The following is a 22,175-nucleotide window of genomic DNA, read 5'->3' as shown; positions in this document are numbered from 1 at the left end:
TATACAAATAAACTTGACTTGAGGTTTTGTCGGTGTTATCGTCAAGCTTTGGTTGAGTTACTCCATGTAATGACTAGTATTGTGTCCATGTCCATGCCCTTCATTTTCAAATTGATTGTTTTTACTTGTGCTTCATTTGAACAAAGTCTTCTCTACTTGCATCTTCCTCCGTCCGCCTATCTGACATGATCCATCAGCACCTGGAAAGAAACCATCCTCTACTGTTCCTACTTAACAGACAGAACCCTTGAGCAAGCTTCAACATTCAGAAAAGGCAACGCGAATTAGGTTAGATGAGAATTTCGTCTGAAAATATTTGAGCCCCTAGGCTGTTGTGAAAACCCAGACATGCTGGAGCCAAAGTACAGGCTTTGACTTTTTTAATACAGATAAAAAGTGAAAAGAAACATTGTGTATAGTACTGAGATTCATCTAGATCCATCAAGAATCACTGTAGAATTGTGTAGTTGAACCCTGATTTGAAATCAATCCTGATTTGAAGCCTTGAGGCCAAAATATTTCCACTATATTTTAATATTGTGCAATATGCTATAGTCATCTGAGAGGCATGTGAGAGGCAGGAGCTTTGCACATGATCATGTACCAGGCTAAGCTCTGTTCCCCAGGGTGCCTCAGCTCCAGAGGCAGTTAGCTGTAATCCTACCAAATCACCTGCTCGGCATTAATTCAATCTATTTACCATACTCCGATGCTAATCTCATTCCTTGCTCAATTAGATGTTAGCTTTTCATGCGCATCTCTAGTGTGGAAAAAGAGATGTTTTTCTCAAAGGGGCAGCTGTTTCTCTGACTTAATCTGGGATTCTGCATCTCTGATAATGACAAATCATGAAGAGTCAAAACATCCAAGACAGGAGCGGAGATTAGACCATTCTGCTGAGCTCCAGCCTTCAGCTACAGACGCCAGAAAAATTCATGCTTAATCTACACACTACATTTAATCTCCAATCTGATATTTTTATCACCACAAGATTTATGACTGTCAAATACCATTTTGGATGTTGGATTTGGTCTGATAACCAATAACCATTTTGTTCTTCTTATGTGTATAGTGCATAAGAGGCCAAACTTGTACTCAGAAACATTAAACCTGGGCATCATTTGACCTGATCACAGATATTTACCAATCAGAAGAGTGGACCCGAGAGGCTGCGTGAGTGCTGAGGCAAGGCAGCTTGTAGTGTAGCATACTCTGCATCTTAAGAGTTCAATTAAAAACTGCATGAGAAAAAGAGATAATGGGGAATAAAGCCGACAAGGGAGGCCAGAGTGATAACCAAATAAGGGGCGCATAATGGGCCATAATTTACACACTCAACTGCTGTGAGCCATAAAACAAGGAAGGGTGCAGGTTAAATAGTGATGAAGTGCAGAAAGTGTTTTATTTACACCACAACTTTTACGATGTATTTCACTCTCCTTAATCATCAATAAACACAAACTCATATGTCTGCTGAGACCACAAAAAGCATCAGGAATGGGGGAATTACTTCCTAATACTCATCTCATTATCTCTAGCCGCTTTATCCTGTTCTACAGGGTCGCAGGCAAGCTGGAGCCTATCCCAGCTGACTACGGGCGAAAGGCGGGGCACACCCTGGACAAGTTGCCAGGTCATCACAGGGCTGACACATAGACACAGACAACCATTCACACCTACCATCAATTTAGAGTCACCAGTTAACCTAACCTGCATGCCTTTGGGGGAAACTGGAGGAAACCCATGCGGACAACATGCAAACTCCGCACAGAAAGGCCCTCGCTGGCCACGGGGGTCAAACCTGGAGTTTCTTGCTGTGAGGCAACAGCGCTAACCACTACACCACCGTGCCGCCACTTCCTAATACTATTACTATAATTCCTAAATTATTATTTAGGACAAAAAGAAAGAGCCAGAAAGGAAGTGGTGTTTGATTCTGTGTGTATTTTATGTAGACTTTAAAAGTCCCATGGCATGAAATTTTCACTTTCTGAGGTTTTTTAATGTTAAAATGAGTTCCTCTGACCCTCTTAAGTCACCCCAGTGGCTAGAAATTTCATAATGTGTAAACCAAACTATGCCCAACATTTGAGAATGGCGCGTCAAAACGGCGCGTTGAGAAGCTCTTCCCTTTACTACGTCAGCAAGGGAGATGATCCCCACGCCCCCCCCCCCCCCCCCCCCCCCCCCGGATTCCCACCCACTGTATGGATTGCCCCGCCCAGTTGTAGTGAGGAGACCATAGAGGACACAACAACATGGCATCACCTAAGCGAGCGAAACATGGAAATTGCGCTATACATGGATGTGACAACACAGAAAAAAGTCTGTTTTTACTGCCGACGGGAGAGCCCCTGAAGACGCAGTGGCTTAATTTTATTTACTTCAATAATACACCGTCGAGTCTACCTAAGACGGTGTATGTTTGTCGGAAGCATTTTCCTGAGGAATGTTTCCACAACTTGGGACAGTACAGGGCAGGTTTTGCACATCAACTGTCACTGAAGCCTGGGTCCGTACCAAGCATCCCTGCCGCATCAGCAACAAACACCGAACAAGTAAGTGTATAACTGGTCATTTTGCCGTGTTTTAAAATCGGTGCGTTAGCCTAGCAATGGCTACATTAGCTGTGCAGCTAACCGCTTCCTGCAGTTAGCCAGGTACTCTGCGCTACAAAACTAAAGAGCATGCAGCATGCTCTGTTAAACTGAGTTTAGTCTGGAAATTGACTGTAACTTATGAGCTAATGTTTGACTATTGCTCCGCAATGCATGTCTTCTGTTGGATAAGCGATATGTTGCTGTAGTTGCTGCTTCTATCCTCTTTGGTTATGGAGTGCGTGTTCAAGCCTAGGGTATTATACGTTCGTAAACTACCACTCCGAACACTCTCACTCTCTGTTCTCTGTGTCACGTTGAGTTTACGAAAGGAATCCGAGGGAGAACGGGGTTTTGTCTTAGCAGCGTGGCTACAGGCGCTGATAGCAGCGAGTATGTGTGTGCGCAGCTTGGTCAAGCCCCTCCCCCTCCCCCCATGGCCCGCCCCCACCCTCTACCCTTCCCCGCCTCCTGCTTCTCATTAGCAAAACGACGCACTGGGAAAAGCGCTGAAATGGGGCTTTCTCCCAGGAGGCTATATTTACGTGCCAAGAGTTCATTTCGAGAAAGGCTGCGGATATAACATCCGGAAGCCTCCACGAGCCCGTTTAAAGCATCAACAAACCACCATGCCATGGGTCCTTTAAGAGTAGGTTTACACATACAAAATATATAATGATAATAAAGATAAGATTTTGGAAAAAAAATCTGAAAAATTGAATAAATTTGACAATGGGAAAATTTTAGTTAATGTCATTTAGTATAAATACAGAGGTCATTATAGGAAATCACATGCACTGATTGGTCGATAAATTTGGATTATTTCTCGATAATCACCTCAGCAAAATGGCGACCAATCGCTTTGTCACCGTAAGTGAGGAAGAATTACAAATTATGAAAGAAAATGCTGCTCTTAAAAGCATTAAAGATGTTATGAAGTTTGGTCTAAAACTATTCAACGGTAAGGTGGAATTGTGATTTATTTTGCTGTTTCGAAACAAAACGTTTTATATGAGTCGGCAAAGATAAGTGACAAGATAAGTGACAAGTATTACATTTGCATGAAGCTTCTGAAGTTTGAAATAAATAATTTTTTAATTCATTTTTTTTAATATTCACATGCGTATTTATAGTAAAACAACTGTCCGCCTCAGGTTCAGTGAATATCAGTGAATAATAACCTCGACTTTGTCTCTGTTATTATTCACCGATATTCACTTTGCCTTTGGCGAATAATTGTTAATTTAAAAAAACAGAGTATCATCTCAAAATACAAATAAACCCATCCGTAGAAGAATGACATGACATGAAATTAATTTATTTTTCATTTTCATTTGTCATTTCATTTTCATTTCTCATTGCTTTACTGCTTCATATTAAAGTTGTGTAGTCATGACATATGTCTCCTGATAGAGTAAGTCTATGGTTTTTACTGATTGAGAGGCAGTTTTTTCTCTGTGTCTGCGCAGAAGCTTCGATCAAATTTGAAGACAGATAGATAGATAGATAGATAGATAGATAGATAGATAGATAGATAGATAGATAGATAGATAGATAGATAGATAGATAGATAGATAAAAGCTCAGAAAGTGTGTTTTTCAGGTTTATTGAAGATAATAGTATCTGGTAAATATCAAAATCAGACCATGATTATATTATTAGTGTGTGTGTAAAGGAGTGAGGCCAAAACTTAAGCCAGTTCGTGAGACACTGGGACCTATTATACCCCTGTCTGCAAAATAAACTCCTCCGTTAGCTGAGATGGATTCGTGGTCTGATTGAGCAGGACAAAGCCATAGAGTCAGCACACTCGCATGGCTTAAGCATTCTTTCTATTTATAGGCTTCTGGGGTGACACATTCCACTCCACTGACCTGAGATTTTGTGCTGTGCTACACATACACACCTGTAATTCAGCCCCCCTTTAATCCAGTGTGGTATTCAAGGCTCATTAGCAAGGCCTGCTGGCACTCGGGTCCGTCCCTGTATCTGACAGACTTCATCATCTCCTTCTGTGTGAGAGTGGCAGCACATCTACTTCTTCATGTATTAAAAATGAGGGTTTATGATGATGCTCTCATAAACAGAACCCATCTCAGCTGGACTGGCACAAGTGTATTATAAAGCATTAAAAGAAGGCACTCTGGGAGACCGGCATGACGAGACACACAAAATAACAAAAAACTATCTGAATGTGTGCATGGTGAAAATGTGTGACATGTCCAGAATGACAGATTACGTGACTGGGTTATTCATAATTTTAGAAATTGGATGCTAACGTTTTATTAGAAGATATTTAACACTTGGGAAATCTGTACAGAGAGAGAGCTACTGTACATGTCACATCAGGTTAATTAAAAATGCCTGATATTCCACAGCAGTGCTTCTTTAATTGTCTCATCTCATCTCATTATCTCTAGCCACTTTATCCTGTTCGACAGGGTCGCAGGCAAGCTGGAGCCTATCCCAGCTGACTATGGGAAAAAGGCAGGGTACACCCTGGACAAGTCGCCAGGTCATCACAGGGCTGACACATAGACACAGACAACCATTCACAGTCAATTTAGAGTCACCAATTAGCCTAACCTGCATGTCTTTGGACTGTGGGGGAAACCGGAGCACCTGGAGGAAACCCACGCAGACACGGGGAGAACATGCAAACTCCGCACAGAAAGGCCCTCGCTGGCCACGGGGCTTGAACCCGGCCCTTCTTGCTGTGAGGCGACAGCACTAACCACTACACCACCATGCTGCCCTTCTTTAATTGCCTACAAAAAAAAAAACAGTACTGAGACTGGCTGTGCCTGCATGAGAAAATATCATTAAATTAAATTTAGTCACAGGTAATCCACATACAAATGGAATGGAGCGTAGTATGTTTTGTACTTTCTGAATATATATATAGAGAGAGCAGCACGGTGGTGTAATGGTTAGCACTGTTGCCTCACAGCAAGAAGGTTCTGGGTTCGAGGCTGACAAGGGCCTTTCTGTGTGGAGTTTGCATCTTCTCCCCATGTCTGTGTAGGTTTGCTCTGGTTTCCCCCAAAGACATGAAGGTTAGGCTAATTGGTGGCTCTAAATTGAGTGTGAATGGTTGTCTGTGTCTATGTGTCAGCCCTGTGATGACCTGGCGACTTGTCCAGGGTGTACCCCGCCTTTCGCCCGTAGTCAGCTGGGATAGGCTCCAGCTTGCCTGCGGCCCTGTAGAAGGATAAAGCGGCTAGAGATAATGAGATGAGATGTTTTGTGGTTAAGCTTATTGTCTGATATGTTTCTGTTATCTGTGAGCTTCAGTGTAAAAACTGAAAAAAGCTAAGTATGTCTTCATTAAGTAATAAAGTAATGTATGAATTTTAATTTGGCTTTTCCCCAAACCATGTTTAGTGTGATTAAGCCTGACTTCAGTCATCTGCCTCTCAGATCTCTGGGTAAAATAAAGCTCAAGGCTCAACCTAACAACACACTTGCCACTACTGAAAAAAAATCAATGATCTTCCCAAAAGAAGAGGCTTCTATGCTGATCTGGGTCTTGATTGCTGAGTAATGTCTTTAAAAGCACAAACAATGCATTATTAAAGAGCATAACAGCACAGCAATCACGTAGGATTCTCTTATACACTATTCTGTATGAGGCAGTGTTTGTACCCAGGGAAAATGTTTAATTTTATGTGTATTTATTAGTTCAAATTCAAATAACACACGCTGTACTTTGAGAGACAGGGCACAAGTTTTCAGCAAACAGTTATTTCTGTGTTTGGGGATAAAATAAACACAGAATCGGGAAACAAAATTGTGGATCTGGTTCATTTTTGTTTTTTGCTGGATGATTCACTTCAACATTATCTGACCTCAATAGTATAAAGTCCTATCTGGCATTTCGGTCAAAAATTAGTTAACTACATAAACTTCATCACAGGGGAAAACTTTACTCTCCTGTGGTGAATTTTTGGTTTGTTTGTTTGTTTGTTTGTTTTTTGCAAAGTTTTTGGTGTATCTCACAGATGAACTAGAATTCTATCTGCTCGCCAATCACCATCCAGAATGTACAGAGGAAGAACACAACATAGGCGACCTTTACCAAACAGTATATCAACACTGTGTTTATACTCTGGCAGAAAAGAACAGACTTGATGCCTTTGTACGGTGAGCTAGAGCAGAAATTAACTTTTAGTTGTAGGTGTTCTCCGGATTATCCATGAGGATAAGTACAGGTCTACTGCAGTCACTGGTTGTGCTGGCACATTAGAAAGCCTTAGAAGCTTCTATCTGTTTGGTTGTTTTTAAAATTTACTGTGTAATAGCTGTAAATGTGCAGGTCACCATAAAATGAGTCCAAGTTGTCAAAAAAGTGAAAAGTTCTTGTACTGGATATTCTAACTCTACAGTGGGTGGCATAGTGATTAGCACTGTTGCCTCACAGCAAGAAGATTCTGGTTTCGAGCCCAGTGGCCGAGGGGGGCCTTTCTGTGTGGAGTTTGCATGTTCTCTGTGTGGGTTTCCTCTGGGTGTTCCTTTTCCCCCAAAGACATACAGTTAGGCTAACTGGCTACTCTAAATTGTCCATTGATCAACCTTGGAGAGGGATGGGCTCTGCCAAGTTTAAAAACGCCCTAGACACCAACGATGGACTGTTAAAATGTCATCAGTGGTGCCCCTACCGGCGAGTGGCCTAGTGGTTAGCGTGTCTGCCTCTCGATTGGGAGATTGCGAGTTCTACTCACATTTGGGTCATATCAAAGACCATCATAAAAATGGTGCCTTCTGGCAAGGCACGCTGCAATATAGATGTGAGTGGGGAGTCAAAGTCTTGTGGTTACCAGAGGACTTGCCCCCCACAGTAACCCTAGCTATGTAATATAGGCGAGAGGCTGAGGGCTATGAAACGGAGATTGGCGCCGCCAAACGCACCATGAATGGTGCGGGAAGGACTTTTGGACTTTGGTGCCCCTATGGCCCTTGCCGGCTATGGGACTAAGACGAAATCTACAGTTGATTAGTGGGAAGCCATGATCTAATGGTTAGAGAAGCAGCTTTGGGACCAAAAGGTTGCTAGTTCGATTCCCTGGACCAGCAGGAATGGATGAACTGCCCTTGAGAAAGGCGCCTAACCCTTAGCTGCTCCCCAGACTGCCCGGGGTATGTTGCTCTAGATAAGAGCATCTGCTAAATGCCAGTAATGTAATCTTTAATATAAAGGGTCATTTGGTAGAGCCAATCCAGAGAAATTAGTGAAAATATTTAATCTTAATAGAAAATCAAGTTGGAAGAAAATAAGCTGTCAACTTTGATGTGTAAATTGAAGTTAATGCATAGCACACATTTATTTGGCCTACAAAGTCATGTTTATAGTTTGTTTTGCAAGAAATATACATCATAGATTAAGGAAAGCATTTACAGTAATGGGTGGCACGGTGGTGCAGTAGTTAGCACTGTTGCCTCACAGCAAGAAGGTTCCAGATTCAAACCTCACAGCTAACGGAGGCCTTTCTGTGTGCTCCAGTTTCCCCCACAATTCAAAGACATGCAGATTAGGTAAAAAACACCCAGCCACTGGCAGGGGCGTATCACCCGCGGGGGATGCGTACGTTTCATCCCCCCCACTTTTGTTGAAACACAATTTCATCCCCCGCACTTTTGTCAGATTAAAATGACATCATTATGAAAATTATACAGCTACTATAAAATGTGTAACAAGGAAGTAAACTATTGCCATAACGTTAGACAAAAAACAGCCACGCAACGGACTCAAAACAGTTTTTCTCACCCGACCAATCAGCAGTTGCGTGAATATAATAGCCAGTTTGCGTAGCGTGCCGAAAGCGCTCAATAATACAGTACCTGTCTGCAGAGCTGCAGAGCCAACACCAGTTTTACCGCTCCTGATTCACCGTTCCAGGTTTGACGTGGCATGCGGTGCTTACTGTGCCTGGCTCTGCGGCTCTGCACACAGACCTTTCTCAAAGCGCTTGCGATGCCGTCGTTCAAACAGTTGTCCCAGGCGCCATGCCCTAAAAGACTGTGTTAATAGTAGTTACTAGTTGTAAAGTCAGTTGAGGCAAGTTTTTTATTACGAGTGTGTGTGTTTGTACCGCATTATAACTGCTTATCACTTTTTAGAAGAGTTTTTCAATTGAGATTTAAAGGCATTTCAAATCGAATGAGTGTTCAATAATTGTTGTACAGTAATGTTATTTGGCCATTAAGTGTTTGTTGTATGTGTAGTCTATTGTATCATTTTCAAATTTTATGCATTAAACCTGATGTAATGCATGATGCAAACAAGTTTTGTACATGAGTTTGAATAATTAAAGACATTAAAAGCAGGAACTGCCCCGTCTTATTTGAATGCTATACTAAAGAGGTCCTTCCAGGATGCTGCGCTTCTCCAACATGAACTGATGAGCCATGCCTCCTGCTCACACAAAGCGATCCCAGTCCAAACTGTTATGCATGATGGTGTATGATCTATACACTGTGTATGACTTCTTGGGCTATGTGAAGTTTTTGGTTTTGTTTATATCAGTGTATACCAGTGTAGGCAGCAATACTGACATCTCTGTTATAGAACAGTATCCTGTTACCTAGAATTATCACTCAATACTTTTTGCCTTCACTTACTGAATAATTACATAGCCCTGGCAGTAACAACACCAAAACCCAACATGATAGATCTCTGCATGAAATGCAGAACTTGGCTGGAGTCAACTGGATTTACAGTATAGGCTTTCTGCTGTCCTCCCTTTCATTTGCATCCATGGACTATGGGTATGAAAAAGTTCCATATCGGTCATTGACAGTACATCACAGTGTACACGCCGGGCGTGTATATAGCCATAAACCGATTTCTAATGATATGGCTTCCCCATTCCAGAACACCCCCACTTTTGGAAAGCTTGATACGCCCCTGGCCACTGGGGTTGCACAAGCCAGTGCATACTTAGTGTCGGTCCCAAGCCTGGATAGACTGGAGAGGGTTACGTCAAAAATGGCATCCGGTGTAAAAACCTAGCCAAATCAAATATGCAGATCATGACAATCTGCTGTGGTGACCCCTAATGGGAGCAGCCAAAAGAAGAAGAAGAAGCTCTATGGCCAAATTAGAAAAACAATATGTGGGTAAATTCAAATCACCATATCTCAGAATGAACTTTTGTAGATTTATGTTCTTCAGAGTTTTGCTCGCTGGAATGTCAAACTTTGTCCTGTATCTAACAGAAAATGTCCTTCACCCACATAGACCCCTATAACACCAAGGTCACAATTAATATCTTTGTATTGTATATCTTAAAGCATAAGTCTTTTATTTGAAAAGAAATTGAAAAAATAAGACCCTCTTCTACTTGGGATGGAAACTAATCTCTCTCAAAGCAAGTTGTCATGTGGAGCTGGGACATATTATGAAAAACTCACTTTTTCAGTGCTTGTGCGCAAACATTTGGGTATATGAAATGCCTATCAACCTACAAACTCTGAAATAAAACAACCTAGTGAGTTTCTTTTTGGCTGCCTATTTCAGAAAAAAAAATGTGCGTCAACAAGCCGTTCAGATTTTACGCCTCTTTCTATGTCATTTCATAGAATATTTTATAGCCATTTCATTAGAATTATGCCACTCCCTCATCTGAGTATCTTCACTCACAGACTGGGGATTGCCTTTAAGGATGAATATTCATGAGGATAGTGCTACCTGATTGGCCGCTGGAAGAAGAGGGTGGAGTGAGCAGTGGCTCATCATTATTTAAAGGAACGGGATCACAGGGCTGTTTAGACAGGGTGAGAAAGGAGCCGGGTGACACAGTGGTGTAGTGGTTAGCACTGTCGCCTCACAGCAAGAAGGTCCGGGTTCGAGCCCCGTGGCCGGCGAGGGCCTTTCTGTGCGGAGTTTGTATGTTGTCCGTGTGGGTTTCCTCCGGGTGCTCCGGTTTCCCCCACAGTCCAAAGACATGCAGGTTAGGTTAACTGGTGACTCTAAATTGACCGTAGGTGTGAATGGTTGTCTATGTGTCAGCCCTGTGATGACCTGGCGACTTGTCCAGGGTGTACCCCGCCTTTCGCCCGTAGTCAGCTGGGATAGACTCCAGCTTGCCTGCGACCCTGTAGAAGGATAAAGTGGCTAGAGATAATGAGATGAGAAAGGAGCCGTGGTGCTTTATCCTTGTGGTATTTTGACCAAAGCATGTCACAGATATTTCATTAAGACCTCAGGGAACTGTATCAACTTATGGAAAAGGAGTATAATATGTCACCTTTAAGACGTTTTTCCTCCCAGTTCTATTGGCTGCTGGAGATGACCACCCCTGTTTACAGCTTACTGTTCTTTTTAGGCTTTAAGCTCGGAGCAGGATGTGACCTACAAAAGCTTTGTGTGTTAAGGGTCAGTTGAAGACACCATGTGATTTTTCTGTATGTGGTGTGAAGAGAAACAAATAAGGGTCACGGTATAAACCTGTTTCTGTTTTATCATGGGAATTTGCCTAATTTACTTACCAGATGAGCACATTCTGTAGCCCCCTTCAAACTAAAACACGGCAAATTCACAGCAGTGCTGCACTGAGTTCAAAGCAGCCTCTACTATTACGCTGAAGAAACATGCATTCTGAATCTTCAGGGTGATTTATTTTAAACATGAAAAAATGCCTTTTACAAATATTCACACTCTGCTTAGAAACTTTGTGAGGAATCACGAATTCGTTTCATGTCTTATCAACAGATCAGCTTCACAACCATAGCGCATTTTCAGCTGTATATTACCCAGCTTGATCTGCTTGATCATGATATTTCTTTTGCTGGACCTGTAATTAAAATAGGAGCCACCTTGTGTTATGGCCATTTGAAGGACATGCTCAAAATAGTTAAGTCTTTTGTGCAACAGCTGAAATAGAGAAAGAAAAAGTACACAGGAAACAGCTTCTCTGAACTACTCTTCACCTCTGCGGCTTCAGTGGCCTTGCCAAAACGAAGCACCATACGAGAGCATTCCTTCCATCTGCTGCCCACTCACAGACTTAATTAAGCGACTGAGACATTTACATCCACTGCTTAATTGCAAACTCAGTAATGTGATCAAGAGACACTTCATTTCTGAGCTTCAGAGTCCAGTGCTGAGCTCTGTAACACAAATAATAGTTCAACTTTAAAGAGCTAATTCAAGCAATTAACACGCACTGTTGAGCAAAGCTAGGACATCCTCAGCTGTAATCATATCTCAGGTAGACGAAGGCATACACTGGGAATTAATGCGCTGCTCTTCAGACACCAGTTATAAATGAAGTACTTGCTGCCGATTCCTACCAAATATTCTTGGGTCCACAAATACACTGTGTGGTAGCAAATGCATCGTTTGCCACACAAAACATGCAAACTCCGCACAGAAAGGCCCTCGCCGGCCACAGGGCTCGAACCCGGACCTTCTTGCTGTGAGACGACAGCGCTAACCACCACACCACCGTGCCGCCTTAAAATACACTCGTAATTCTTTTTTTTAATTATTTATTTATGAATGTATTTTATGCCACATTCTGGGACTTCCTACCAGTCATGTCATAGGATTGAACAGACTTTATTCGGGAATGAAACCGGTCATTTGTGTGACATATTACAGTCATTTTCACCGCACAAAATACCCCAGAATCCGGAAATGGTTTTGCCCGGATATTTCAAACTATGACCCATATATGATGAAATCCTTGATGTGTGCTCTCCGATCACGGCATTGCCAAAAGATCTCCAGAAAAAAAGCCAGATATGATCCAGATAAAAAGATATCTCCAGATACTTGGGGTTTTGGTGTAGTGTTTTATTACAGACAAAAAGTATGATGTATTATTTAATACATTTATTTTTTAATAATTTGCAAGATGATTAAGCACTTTATTACACGCTGTTATTGGATAATCAACTTCACTGTGGTAACAGTGACTTGGCTTGGTGTCAGGCTGTATCACACCACCCCGTCGTGGATTGTTTTCCTATAACAACACACCCTGTCATGTTTTATTCCTTACTTATTAGGTATCAAGAGTGCATCAGTGATAGTTTAACACACTGCGTTTGTAGCACCCCATGTACTTATACACTTGAACTATTGTGTCTAGTATCTGCTCTCTCTGTTGGATACTTGGTTCTACAGCTCCTCAAATGACTAGATGCTTAGATGGTTTACTGCCTCACTTTTGGATAACAGCACCTCCTACCAGACCCGTTGCAACAAGGTAGGCAGACTTGGCAATTGCCTAGGGCCCCAGCCCTCGAAGGGCCCCCGCTGCCGAACGACTGGTTATGTATTCAATAGCAATGACAACTTTTTGAGCGCGGCAGCGCAGCGCCTAATGACACTTGTTGAAATACCCTAGTTCCAAGGGGGGGGCCCCCTAATGCACAACAGCGCCTCCCTACATGCTTTGGCTGAAAAGTGCAATGACAGTCTGTTGTCAACCCCTCAATGCCCATCTCTGTCCAGTCAAGTGGTTGCAGAGCTCCGCGGCAAAAAAAAAAAAATCAAATATGAAGCGAAATTACCCCTCAGGGAGCCAGAAGAGAAAGAAGAAAAGGGAAGAGGGAGACAGAAAAAAACAAGACACTGGTAAGTGAGAATGTACACACTCATTAATACCAAGCGGGTCGACAAGCAAATTTGGTAGCTAGCTTACGTTAATGGTAGTTATCTTGTAGACAGTGTTTATAACAGTGATGTAAACGTTGTCATGCACAACAGGCTTACAAACTTGCAAGGACTGGCTAAAAATTCTAATATGTGCCACACAAATAGGTGAAAGACTGTCAACTTCTCCCGGATTAACTTATTGTGTTTATCAAAATGTCATAGTCAGAGTTAGTTTCAGCGAGCTGCATGGCTTTCATCAGAAGTAGCTAGTGTGTCGTGAGCATGAATGGAGTAGGACAGCTCACAAGAAAGCTCTTTTTTACATAAAAAGCCTATTTATGTAAAAAAGTGGCACTGATGTCAATTGAATGTGATGTCCACAGGTCTTTGGACATGGAGGGTATTGTGGCTGCCTTTGCTGAAGCCAAAGCCCGCAAGCAGCAGTTTTAGACATTTTGCCCATGATTCTAGTTGTGTATTCTTAAATTTTTATGTGTTTTTCTATACCTTTTGCACTTTTCTGTGTGTGCTGGTTCTTATTAAGATTCTTATTCATGTTTGTAATCATTTAATCACCATTTGAAGTTATTTCTACTTGTGTATATACTGTAAATATTTAGTGTTGTGTTATTTGCACATTTTATATTACTTTGTCTTATTTTCATATTTGATTTATATGTGTGTGTGTGTGTGTGTGTGTGTGTGTGTGTGTGTGTGTGTGTGTGTGTGTGTATTTTGTCTATTCTTGTGTTTAATTGGGTTTGATAATTATTTATAATAATGTAAAGAGTTCATTTATTAAGTAAAAATCGTAAGAATGATTACAATATGTGTGATGTTTATTTATTAAGTCTTCAGTGGGTAGGCGGCCATAAGGCCTTTCGTCGAGGGGAGGATAATTATGGGCCCCAGATCCCCCTTTGCCTAGGGCCCCCAAATAGCTTGAAACGGGTCTGCCTCCTACGAGTATAGATGTCAATTTAAACCTGGTACACTATGATTGGATTTTTTTTTTTATGAGACTAATTTAAAATTTGAACACAGTAAACAACAAAACACAAGACAGTTAAGCGTTAAGTAAAGCTATTAATGGATTTTTCAGTTTAAGGTTTAAAGACTTTGGAGCCATGCATAGCTCACATACTGTAACTTTAGGGTCAGTTTATCAGAGACAGAGAGAGAGAGAGAGCTGCTGTATGCTGTTCTCTCTTGGGTTTCCACAGATGTAAACAGATGGTGACAGACAACATGGTTTGTTTAAACTCCAGTAGGTGAGGCACTGCAGACTGAACCCTCTCTGCTCTGTTCCTGGACAAATGGCAAGATCCTTTGAGCGGACTGATCATAATCACAACAACTGTACAGCAATTGTACTGTGGACAGCCTACCGTGACTAATAGCGGACGTACTACAGTAACTGGCCTTCATTCAAAAGAAATTCAGAGTCTGAATTTCACTGCCCCAGGCATCCAGCGCACCTTCCGGTCCCGATCATAATACACTATATGACCGAAGGTTTGTGGACATCTAATCACACCCATATGCACTTTCTGAACATCCCATTCCAGATTTAATCTCTTTGCTGTTATAATAACCTCCACTCTTCCAGGAAGGCTTTCCATTAGATTTTGGAGTGTGATTGAGGGGATTTGTGTTCATTCAGCCACAAGAGCATTAATGAGGTCAGTCACTGATGGTGAATGAGAAGGCATAGAGTGCAGTCCGAGCTCCAGTTCATCCAAAAGGTGTTCAGTAGGGTTGAGGTCAGGGCTCTGTGCAGGACACTCGAGTTTTTCCACTCCAACCTTCACAAACCATGCCTTCATGAACCTCACGTTGTGCTCAGAGACACTGATGTGCTGGAACAGGTTTGGGCCCCTTAGTTCCAGTGAAGAGAAATTGTAAAGCTTACAGCATACAAAGACAGCTTATACAGTTGTGTTCTACCAATGTTGCGGCAACAGTTTGTGTGATGGACAGGTGTCCACAAACTTTTGGCCATATAGTGTATATTCGATACTACCTATACTATCTGTATATGTCCTTGAGTTATGTTTGAATTTCTAAATGTCCACCAGTCCATCTAATTTCATTCGAGGTATAGATTTACTGTGCATTAATGTGTGAAATGTACTCAGAAATAAAGCATATTTAGGCTGGCGTATGATTTTCCTTAAAAGTTATTGATTTTCGACTTGAAATTAAATGAAATTAATTAAAAGCTAAGATATAAAAAAGTCATCAGATGAGATATGATCAGGAAATAAACGTCCTCATGAGCTGACCTTAGTAGCCTTTATTTAGGCAGTGCTGTGCTTAGCGAAGCACTTCACATGAAGGGCAGACTCACGGGAAGGTGTGAGTGATCACACAGAGAAAAAAAATACAAAACTCGCTGAGATCTTTAGTTTTCTACTACTGGATCTCTATTACTTTTATAGAAGGGAAAAGAAGTGGTGATTTTTATGCTATTAATACAGCGCAATTTGTGGTTTCAAGGTCACACACAGGAAAAGCCAGGCTATAAGTGTACTAAGATTCGACTTTCCATATATAAGGTTGGTAACAGTGGCCTGTGGTGTACAGTATCCTGCATTTGCAAACAATAAAGAGAGCTTCCTTGGGTCTGACCTTGTACGTAGTGGAGTATATGTGCACTCTCCCTCATGTGCGTGCCACCCATCAGTCTGTTTATGCCATCCGGGATTGATATGCTCTTAACTGCAGCGGACGTGCTCTTAATAGGCCAGTGAAATGTACCATAACTGCTGACTAATATATCGTCTCAACAGCCAAGTAGATGAAAGGACAACAAGGTGTGCATGCTTGACTACACTGTAAAAAATGTCCGTAGAATTAACAGGGAATTTATGTAAAATCATGACATAAAAAAACTGTAAATACAAAAACAATGAAGCAGTGTGTAATTTACATCAATATACTGTAAAACTCCTAACCAAATACCACTGTTAATTTAACAGTAAGAATATGTTGAATTGATCATATTTTTTTGTAGAATTTACAAATTGTTGTAGTTTAAACACAGACAAACTGTAATACTAAAACAGAATGTGATAGTTAAAATTACATAATTGCCCTGTTAAAAAAAAATACAAAAACGGCCACTGTCGTGGCTCAGTCGACTAAGGCGCCATACCGTGAATCTGGGGACCCGGGTTCGATTCTGACCCAAGGTCATTTCCCAGTCTCTCTCTAGCTCATTTCCTGTCTCTACACTGTCCTATTCAATAAAGGTGAAAAAAGCCCCCCCCCAAAAAAATATCTGTCTAGTAGATCATTGAAACCAGCATACAAAAATCCCGTTGTTCTTACGGAAAAAAACTGGCAGCTGGAGTCACCAGAAAAAATCCGTAAAATATACAGCAAAACGGTAATTGCTTTTACGGTACAGCTTGTACATTTTACAGTTAAATCCAGCATATAAAACACTGGACTTCTGTTATATTTGCTACTTTAAACTGTAAAATGTACATGCTGTGCTGTAAAAGCAATTACCGTTTTGCTGTGTATTTTACGGATTTTTTCTGGTGACTCCAGCTGCCAGTTTTTTTCCGTAAAAACAACGGGATTTTTTTTACAGTGTATAGAAGAGTCCAACTCCATCAGCAATGTCTATATTGTGTATAGTAACAGTCTGAATCTAAACATCTACCTCAAGTTTATAATAAAGCTTTATACTTCTTCACGTACGACTTGGATCAGATGTAGATAAATGACGTATTCAGTGCTGAAACTTTCCGGAAAGGCTTTGATCCGATCTGCTGATGTTTTATGCCATTAAAGTGTGTGATGTTGACTGATACGACGCAAGGAAGCAGAGAGCACAAGTCATCTTAAAGCGCATCACTGTCACATCTGTTGTTACGTATAATTTGGTGACTCTTGGACACTCGGCGGCAGCACGGTGGTGTAGTGGTTAGCACTGTCGCCTCACAGCAAGAAGGCCCTGGGTTTGAGCCCAGTGGCTGACGGGGGCCTTTCTGTGTGGAGTTTGCATGTTCTCCCCGTGGGTTTCCTCCGGGTCCTCCGGTTTCCCCCACAGTTCAAAGACATGCAGGTTAGGCTAATTGGTGGCTCTAAATTGACCGTAGGTGTGAATGTGAGTGTGAATGGTTGTTTGTCTCTATGTGTCAGCCCTGCGATACCCCATCTCTCGCCCATAGTCAGCTGGGATAGGCTCCAGCTTACCTGCGACTCTGTAGAACAGGATAAGCAGCTACAGATAGTGGATGGATGGATGGATGGATGGATGGATGGACACTCGGCTAGAGAGAGGATGTAGGTTCAGTATCAGATCAGTACTGGGTCAGATCTCTGATATCAGACTTGTATTGAAAATGGAATGGGAAATAGAAGTTCATCTAATAATAAACTGACTTTGATTATATTTTCTCATAAAGCACGGACCTGAGTTGGGGAACTTGTAAAGCTTTATAGCCGAATAGATGCCACGATGCAAAATGTACAGAAAGTGCAAACTTGGTGGAGAGGAGTGATAATAATACTAATAAGAAACTGAGTCCTGAAAGTACTCTTGTCTGCGTGGGTTTCCTCCGGGTGCTCCGGTTTCCCCCACAGTCCAAAGACATGCAGGTTAGGTTAACTGGTGACTCTAAATTGACTGTAGGTGTGAATGTGAGTGTGAATGGTCGTCTGTGTCTATGTGTCAGATGACCTGGCGACTTGTCCAGGGTGTACCCCGCCTTTCGCCCATAGTCAGCTGGGATAGGCTCCAGCGACCCTGTAGAACAGGAGAAGCGGCTACAGATAATGCACGGACACTCGGCTAGAGAGAGGATGCAGGTTCAGTACTGGGTCAGAGCTCTGATATCAGACTTGTATTGAAAATGGAATGGGAAAGAGAAGTTCATGTAATAATAAACTGACCTTGATTATATTTTTCTCATAAAGCACGGACCTGATTTGGGGAACTTGTAAAGCTTTATAGCCGAATAGGTGCCACGATGCAAAATGTACAGAAAGTGCAAACTTGGTAGAGAGGAGCGATAATAATAATAATAATAATAATAATAATAATAATAATAAACTGAGTCTTGGAAGTACTCTTGTTTGTATGGTACAGTGATTTCTGGGATTTTCCAATTGCAGAAGTGTCACTGCCTCCAGGTGAGCACACGGCAGGTGTGCAATTGAGTCTAACAGTTGTGGGTTGTTGTTGTTGTTGTTTTTTTCCTTGCTGTGTTAGTAAAAGAGATGCTCTACATTATAGTATATTATTTATCAGCTTGGCAAGTTGTTTCTGTTCCTTCTTTGCAAGCCAGGTGCACTAGGAACGGAAACCTGAAACAATTTTGGATGATCAGTGAATAGTTGTGACTCACATGAACGCATGGTAGATGAACGCGCATCCTCTGGGTCTCTCCAGCACGTTATAGAGGCAGTTCTGGATCTTGCGGTAGCGCTTGCTGGAGGTGGACGCGGCGGCTCGGGGTCCGGGGGGCGCAGGGAACGGGGTCCCGAGCAGGCCGGTGCGCTGCGAGGGCTGCGCGCGCTCAGGACTCGGAGGCTCGGTGCTTACAGCCGCAAGCGCCACGAACTCCACGCGCCTGTCGTCGTCGGTGGCGTGAGGAGCGAGCATCTTCACACCGCCGTTATTGGACGGGCTGCCCAGCATGCCTTCTGCTCACACAACGCGTTCACGATCTCAGCTCTCCAAGCAAAGCGCCATAAAGACCGTCCCGGTGTCTAATTCTATTATAGAGAGAATGAAAGAAAGCAGGCGCGCAAGTCGGACAGTGCGCGCGTTTCACGAGGAGCTGCTGATCTGGAGATCTTGGACATCTGATCCAAACATCGCATGTGCATTCTGAGCTGTTGATTCCACGTCAGCGGCACAGAAGCTGATAACAGTCTCTTATCCAGGCAGGGAAAGCCCGACAGGGAAGTTGTGAGAGATGCGAAAGCGCACGGAATGAAGTGCGCACAAAGTTTGGCAGCCGCGTCTGGCGACTCCCACGTGCTCAAGTCAACCCCCCCAAAAACACACACTATTCAGACTTCTCGCTCTGGAGTCTTCTGTGTGTCAGTCTGACTGGGAAAGACATGGAAAGGCACCGTCGCTGTTCGTCAACTCTGAGTGCTGAGAGGCGCGACAGAGTCTGCGCACTGAGTCCGCCACAAGCGCAGGTGAAGCTCACCACGAAGCAGGGGATGGTCAAGTCAGGAACCCAGCCATACTCACCTCATCATCATGGCTACGTTTCTGGACAGTAATTTGTCCCTTTCTTGGTACTCTAAAACAGTGTTTCACAAAACTTTTCGAGAGCCCTTCTACAGTGGTGCTTGAAAGTTTGTGAACCCTTTAGAATTGCCTATATTTCTGCATAAGTATGACCTAGAACATCATCAGATTTTCACCCAAGTCCTATATGCTTGCAGTTTGCTTTTTGCAGATGTGTGGATCTGAAGTTGCACTTACAAACTCTGAGATGCGCATTCACAAGTTGCGAATTACGGGTTTTACAAGTGCAAATCATAGTCTGCTCTTCTTCGGATATATGGCACTATCCTACCTTCATAAACCCAGGTAAACATCCATCATATCTGTAGCCGCTTATCCTGTCCAACAGGGTCGCAGGCAAGCTGGAGCCTATCCCAGCTGACTATGGGCGAGAGATGGGGTCTCGCAGGGCTGACACAGACAACCATTCACACTCACATTCACACCTACGGTCAATTTAGAGCCACCGATTAGCCTAACCTGCATGTCTTTGGACTGTGGGGGAAACCGGAGGACCCGGAGGAAACCCATGCAGACACGGGGAGAACATACAGTGGTGCTTGAAAGTTTGTGAACCCTTTAGAATTTTCTATATTTCTGCATAAATATGACCTAAAACAACATCAGATTTTCACACAAGTCCTAAAAGTAGATAAAGAGAACCCAGTTAAACAAATGAGACAAAAATATGATACTTGGTCATTTATTTATTGAGGAAAATGATCCAATATTACATATCTGTGAGTGGCAAAAGTATGTGAACCTTAAGGATTAACAGTTAATTTGAAGGTGAAATTAGAGTCAGGTGTTTCCAATCAATGGGATGACAATCAGGTGTGAGTGGGCACCCTGTTTTATTTAAAGAACAGGGATCTATCAAAGTCTGATCTTCACAACACATGTTTGTGGAAGTGTATCATGGCACAAACAAAGGAGATTTCTGAGGACCTCAGAAAAAGCGTGGATGATGCTCATCAGGCTGGAAAAGGTTACAAAACCATCTCTAAAGAGTTTGGACTCCACCAATCCACAGTCAGACAGATTGTGTACAAATGGAGGAAATTCAAGACCAATATTACCCTCCCCAGGAGTGGTCAACCAACAAAGATCACTCCAAGGGCAAGGCGTGTAATAGTCGGCGAGGTCACAAAGGACCCCAGGGTAACTTCTAAGCAACTGAAGGCCTCTCTCACATTAGCTAATGTTAATGTTCATGAGTCCACCATCAGGAAAACACTGAACAACAATGGTGTGCATGGCAGGGTTTCAAGGAGAAAGGCACTGCTCTCCAAAAAGAACATTGCTGCTTGTCTGCAGTTTGTTAAAGATCACATGGACAAGCCAGAAGGCTATTGGAAAAATATTTTGTGGAAGGATGAGACCAAAATAGAACTTTTTGGTTTAAATGAGAAGCATTATGTTTGGAGAAAGGAAAACACTGCATTCCAGCATAAGAACCTTATCCCTTCTGTGAAACATAGTGGTGGTAGTATCATGGTTTGGGCCTGTTTTGCTGCATCTGGGCCAGGATGGCTTGCCATCATTGATGGAACAATGAATTCTGAATTATACCAGCGAATTCTAAAGGAAAATGTCAGGACATCTGTCCATGAACTGAATCTCAAGAGAAGGTGGGTCATGCAGCAAGACAACGACCTTAAGCCCACAAGTCGTTCTACCAAAGAATGGTTAAAGAAGAATAAAGTTAATGTTTTGGAATGGCCAAGTCAAAGTCCTGACCTTAATCCAATCAAAATGTTGTGGAAGGACCTGAAGCGAGCAGTTCATGTGAGGAAACCCACCAATATCCCAGAGTTGAAGCTGTTCTGTATGGAGGAGCGGGCTAAAATTCCTCCAAGCCAGTGTGCAGGACTGATCAACAGTTACCGGAAATGTTTAGTTGCAGTTATTGCTGCACAAGGGGATCACACCAGATACTGAAAGCAAAGGTTCACATACTTTTGCCACTCACAGATATGTAATTTTGGATCATTTTCCTCAATAAATAAATGACCAAATCTAATATTTTTGTCTCATTTCTTTAACTGGGTTCTCTTTATCTACTTTTAGGACTTGTGTGAAAATCTGATAATGTTTTAGGTCATATTTATGCAGAAATATAGAAAATGTTAAAGGGTTCACAAACTTTCAGGCACCACTGTACTACAAACTCCATACAGAAAGGCCCTCATCAGCCGCTGGGCTTGAATCCAGGACCTTCTTGCTATGAGGTGACAGCGCTAACCACTACACCACCGTGCCCCCCCCCCCAAATATTATTATTATTTTATTTTATTTAACCTTTATTTTACAAGGAAGGTCCGCTTGAGACACAGTGTCTCTTCTGCCAGGGATTCCTGGTCAAGACGGCAGCAAAAGTTTCATATTAATAGAATAGACGATAAACAAGACAACTGTACACAATCCAGACACCAAGTGCAGACTAACACATAAACAACAAAGGCTAGAGAGAGCCACGGAAACAAGATAAAAATGATCGCCTGTAGGTCCCTATAGGCAGCGACACTGTTCAATATAAACAGCATTTAAGCAACTGAAGTATTACATATCTGTGAGTGGCAAAAGTATGTGAAGCTTTGCTTTCAGTATCTGGTGTGACCCCCTTGTGCCGCAATAACTGCAACTAAACATTTCTGGTAACTGTTGATCAGTTCTGCACACCTGCTTGGAGGAATTTTAGCCCATTCCTCCG

At 42.3% G+C, this 22,175-nt stretch overlaps 1 protein-coding gene across 1 annotated transcript in view; it reads right to left on the bottom strand.

The window, feature by feature from the left end:
• The window catches only part of LOC132900045 (potassium voltage-gated channel subfamily KQT member 4), a 140,193-nt gene extending 121,319 nt beyond the window's left edge, over positions 1-18,874 (bottom strand). Inside the window, exon 1 of the mRNA XM_060942076.1 lies at positions 18,564-18,874. Within this exon, the coding sequence (XP_060798059.1) occupies positions 18,564-18,856 (293 nt within the window). The 5' untranslated portion in view covers positions 18,857-18,874. The remainder of the gene's footprint in view (positions 1-18,563) is intronic.
• Positions 18,875-22,175: the final 3,301 nt, after the last annotated feature.

The sequence above is a fragment of the Neoarius graeffei genome, chromosome 16 (genome assembly GCF_027579695.1).
Source record: "Neoarius graeffei isolate fNeoGra1 chromosome 16, fNeoGra1.pri, whole genome shotgun sequence".
Lineage (NCBI taxonomy): Eukaryota > Metazoa > Chordata > Actinopteri > Siluriformes > Ariidae > Neoarius > Neoarius graeffei.
Note: the sequence above shows the minus strand (reverse complement) of the source record. Positions and strands in the feature narration are given on the sequence as shown.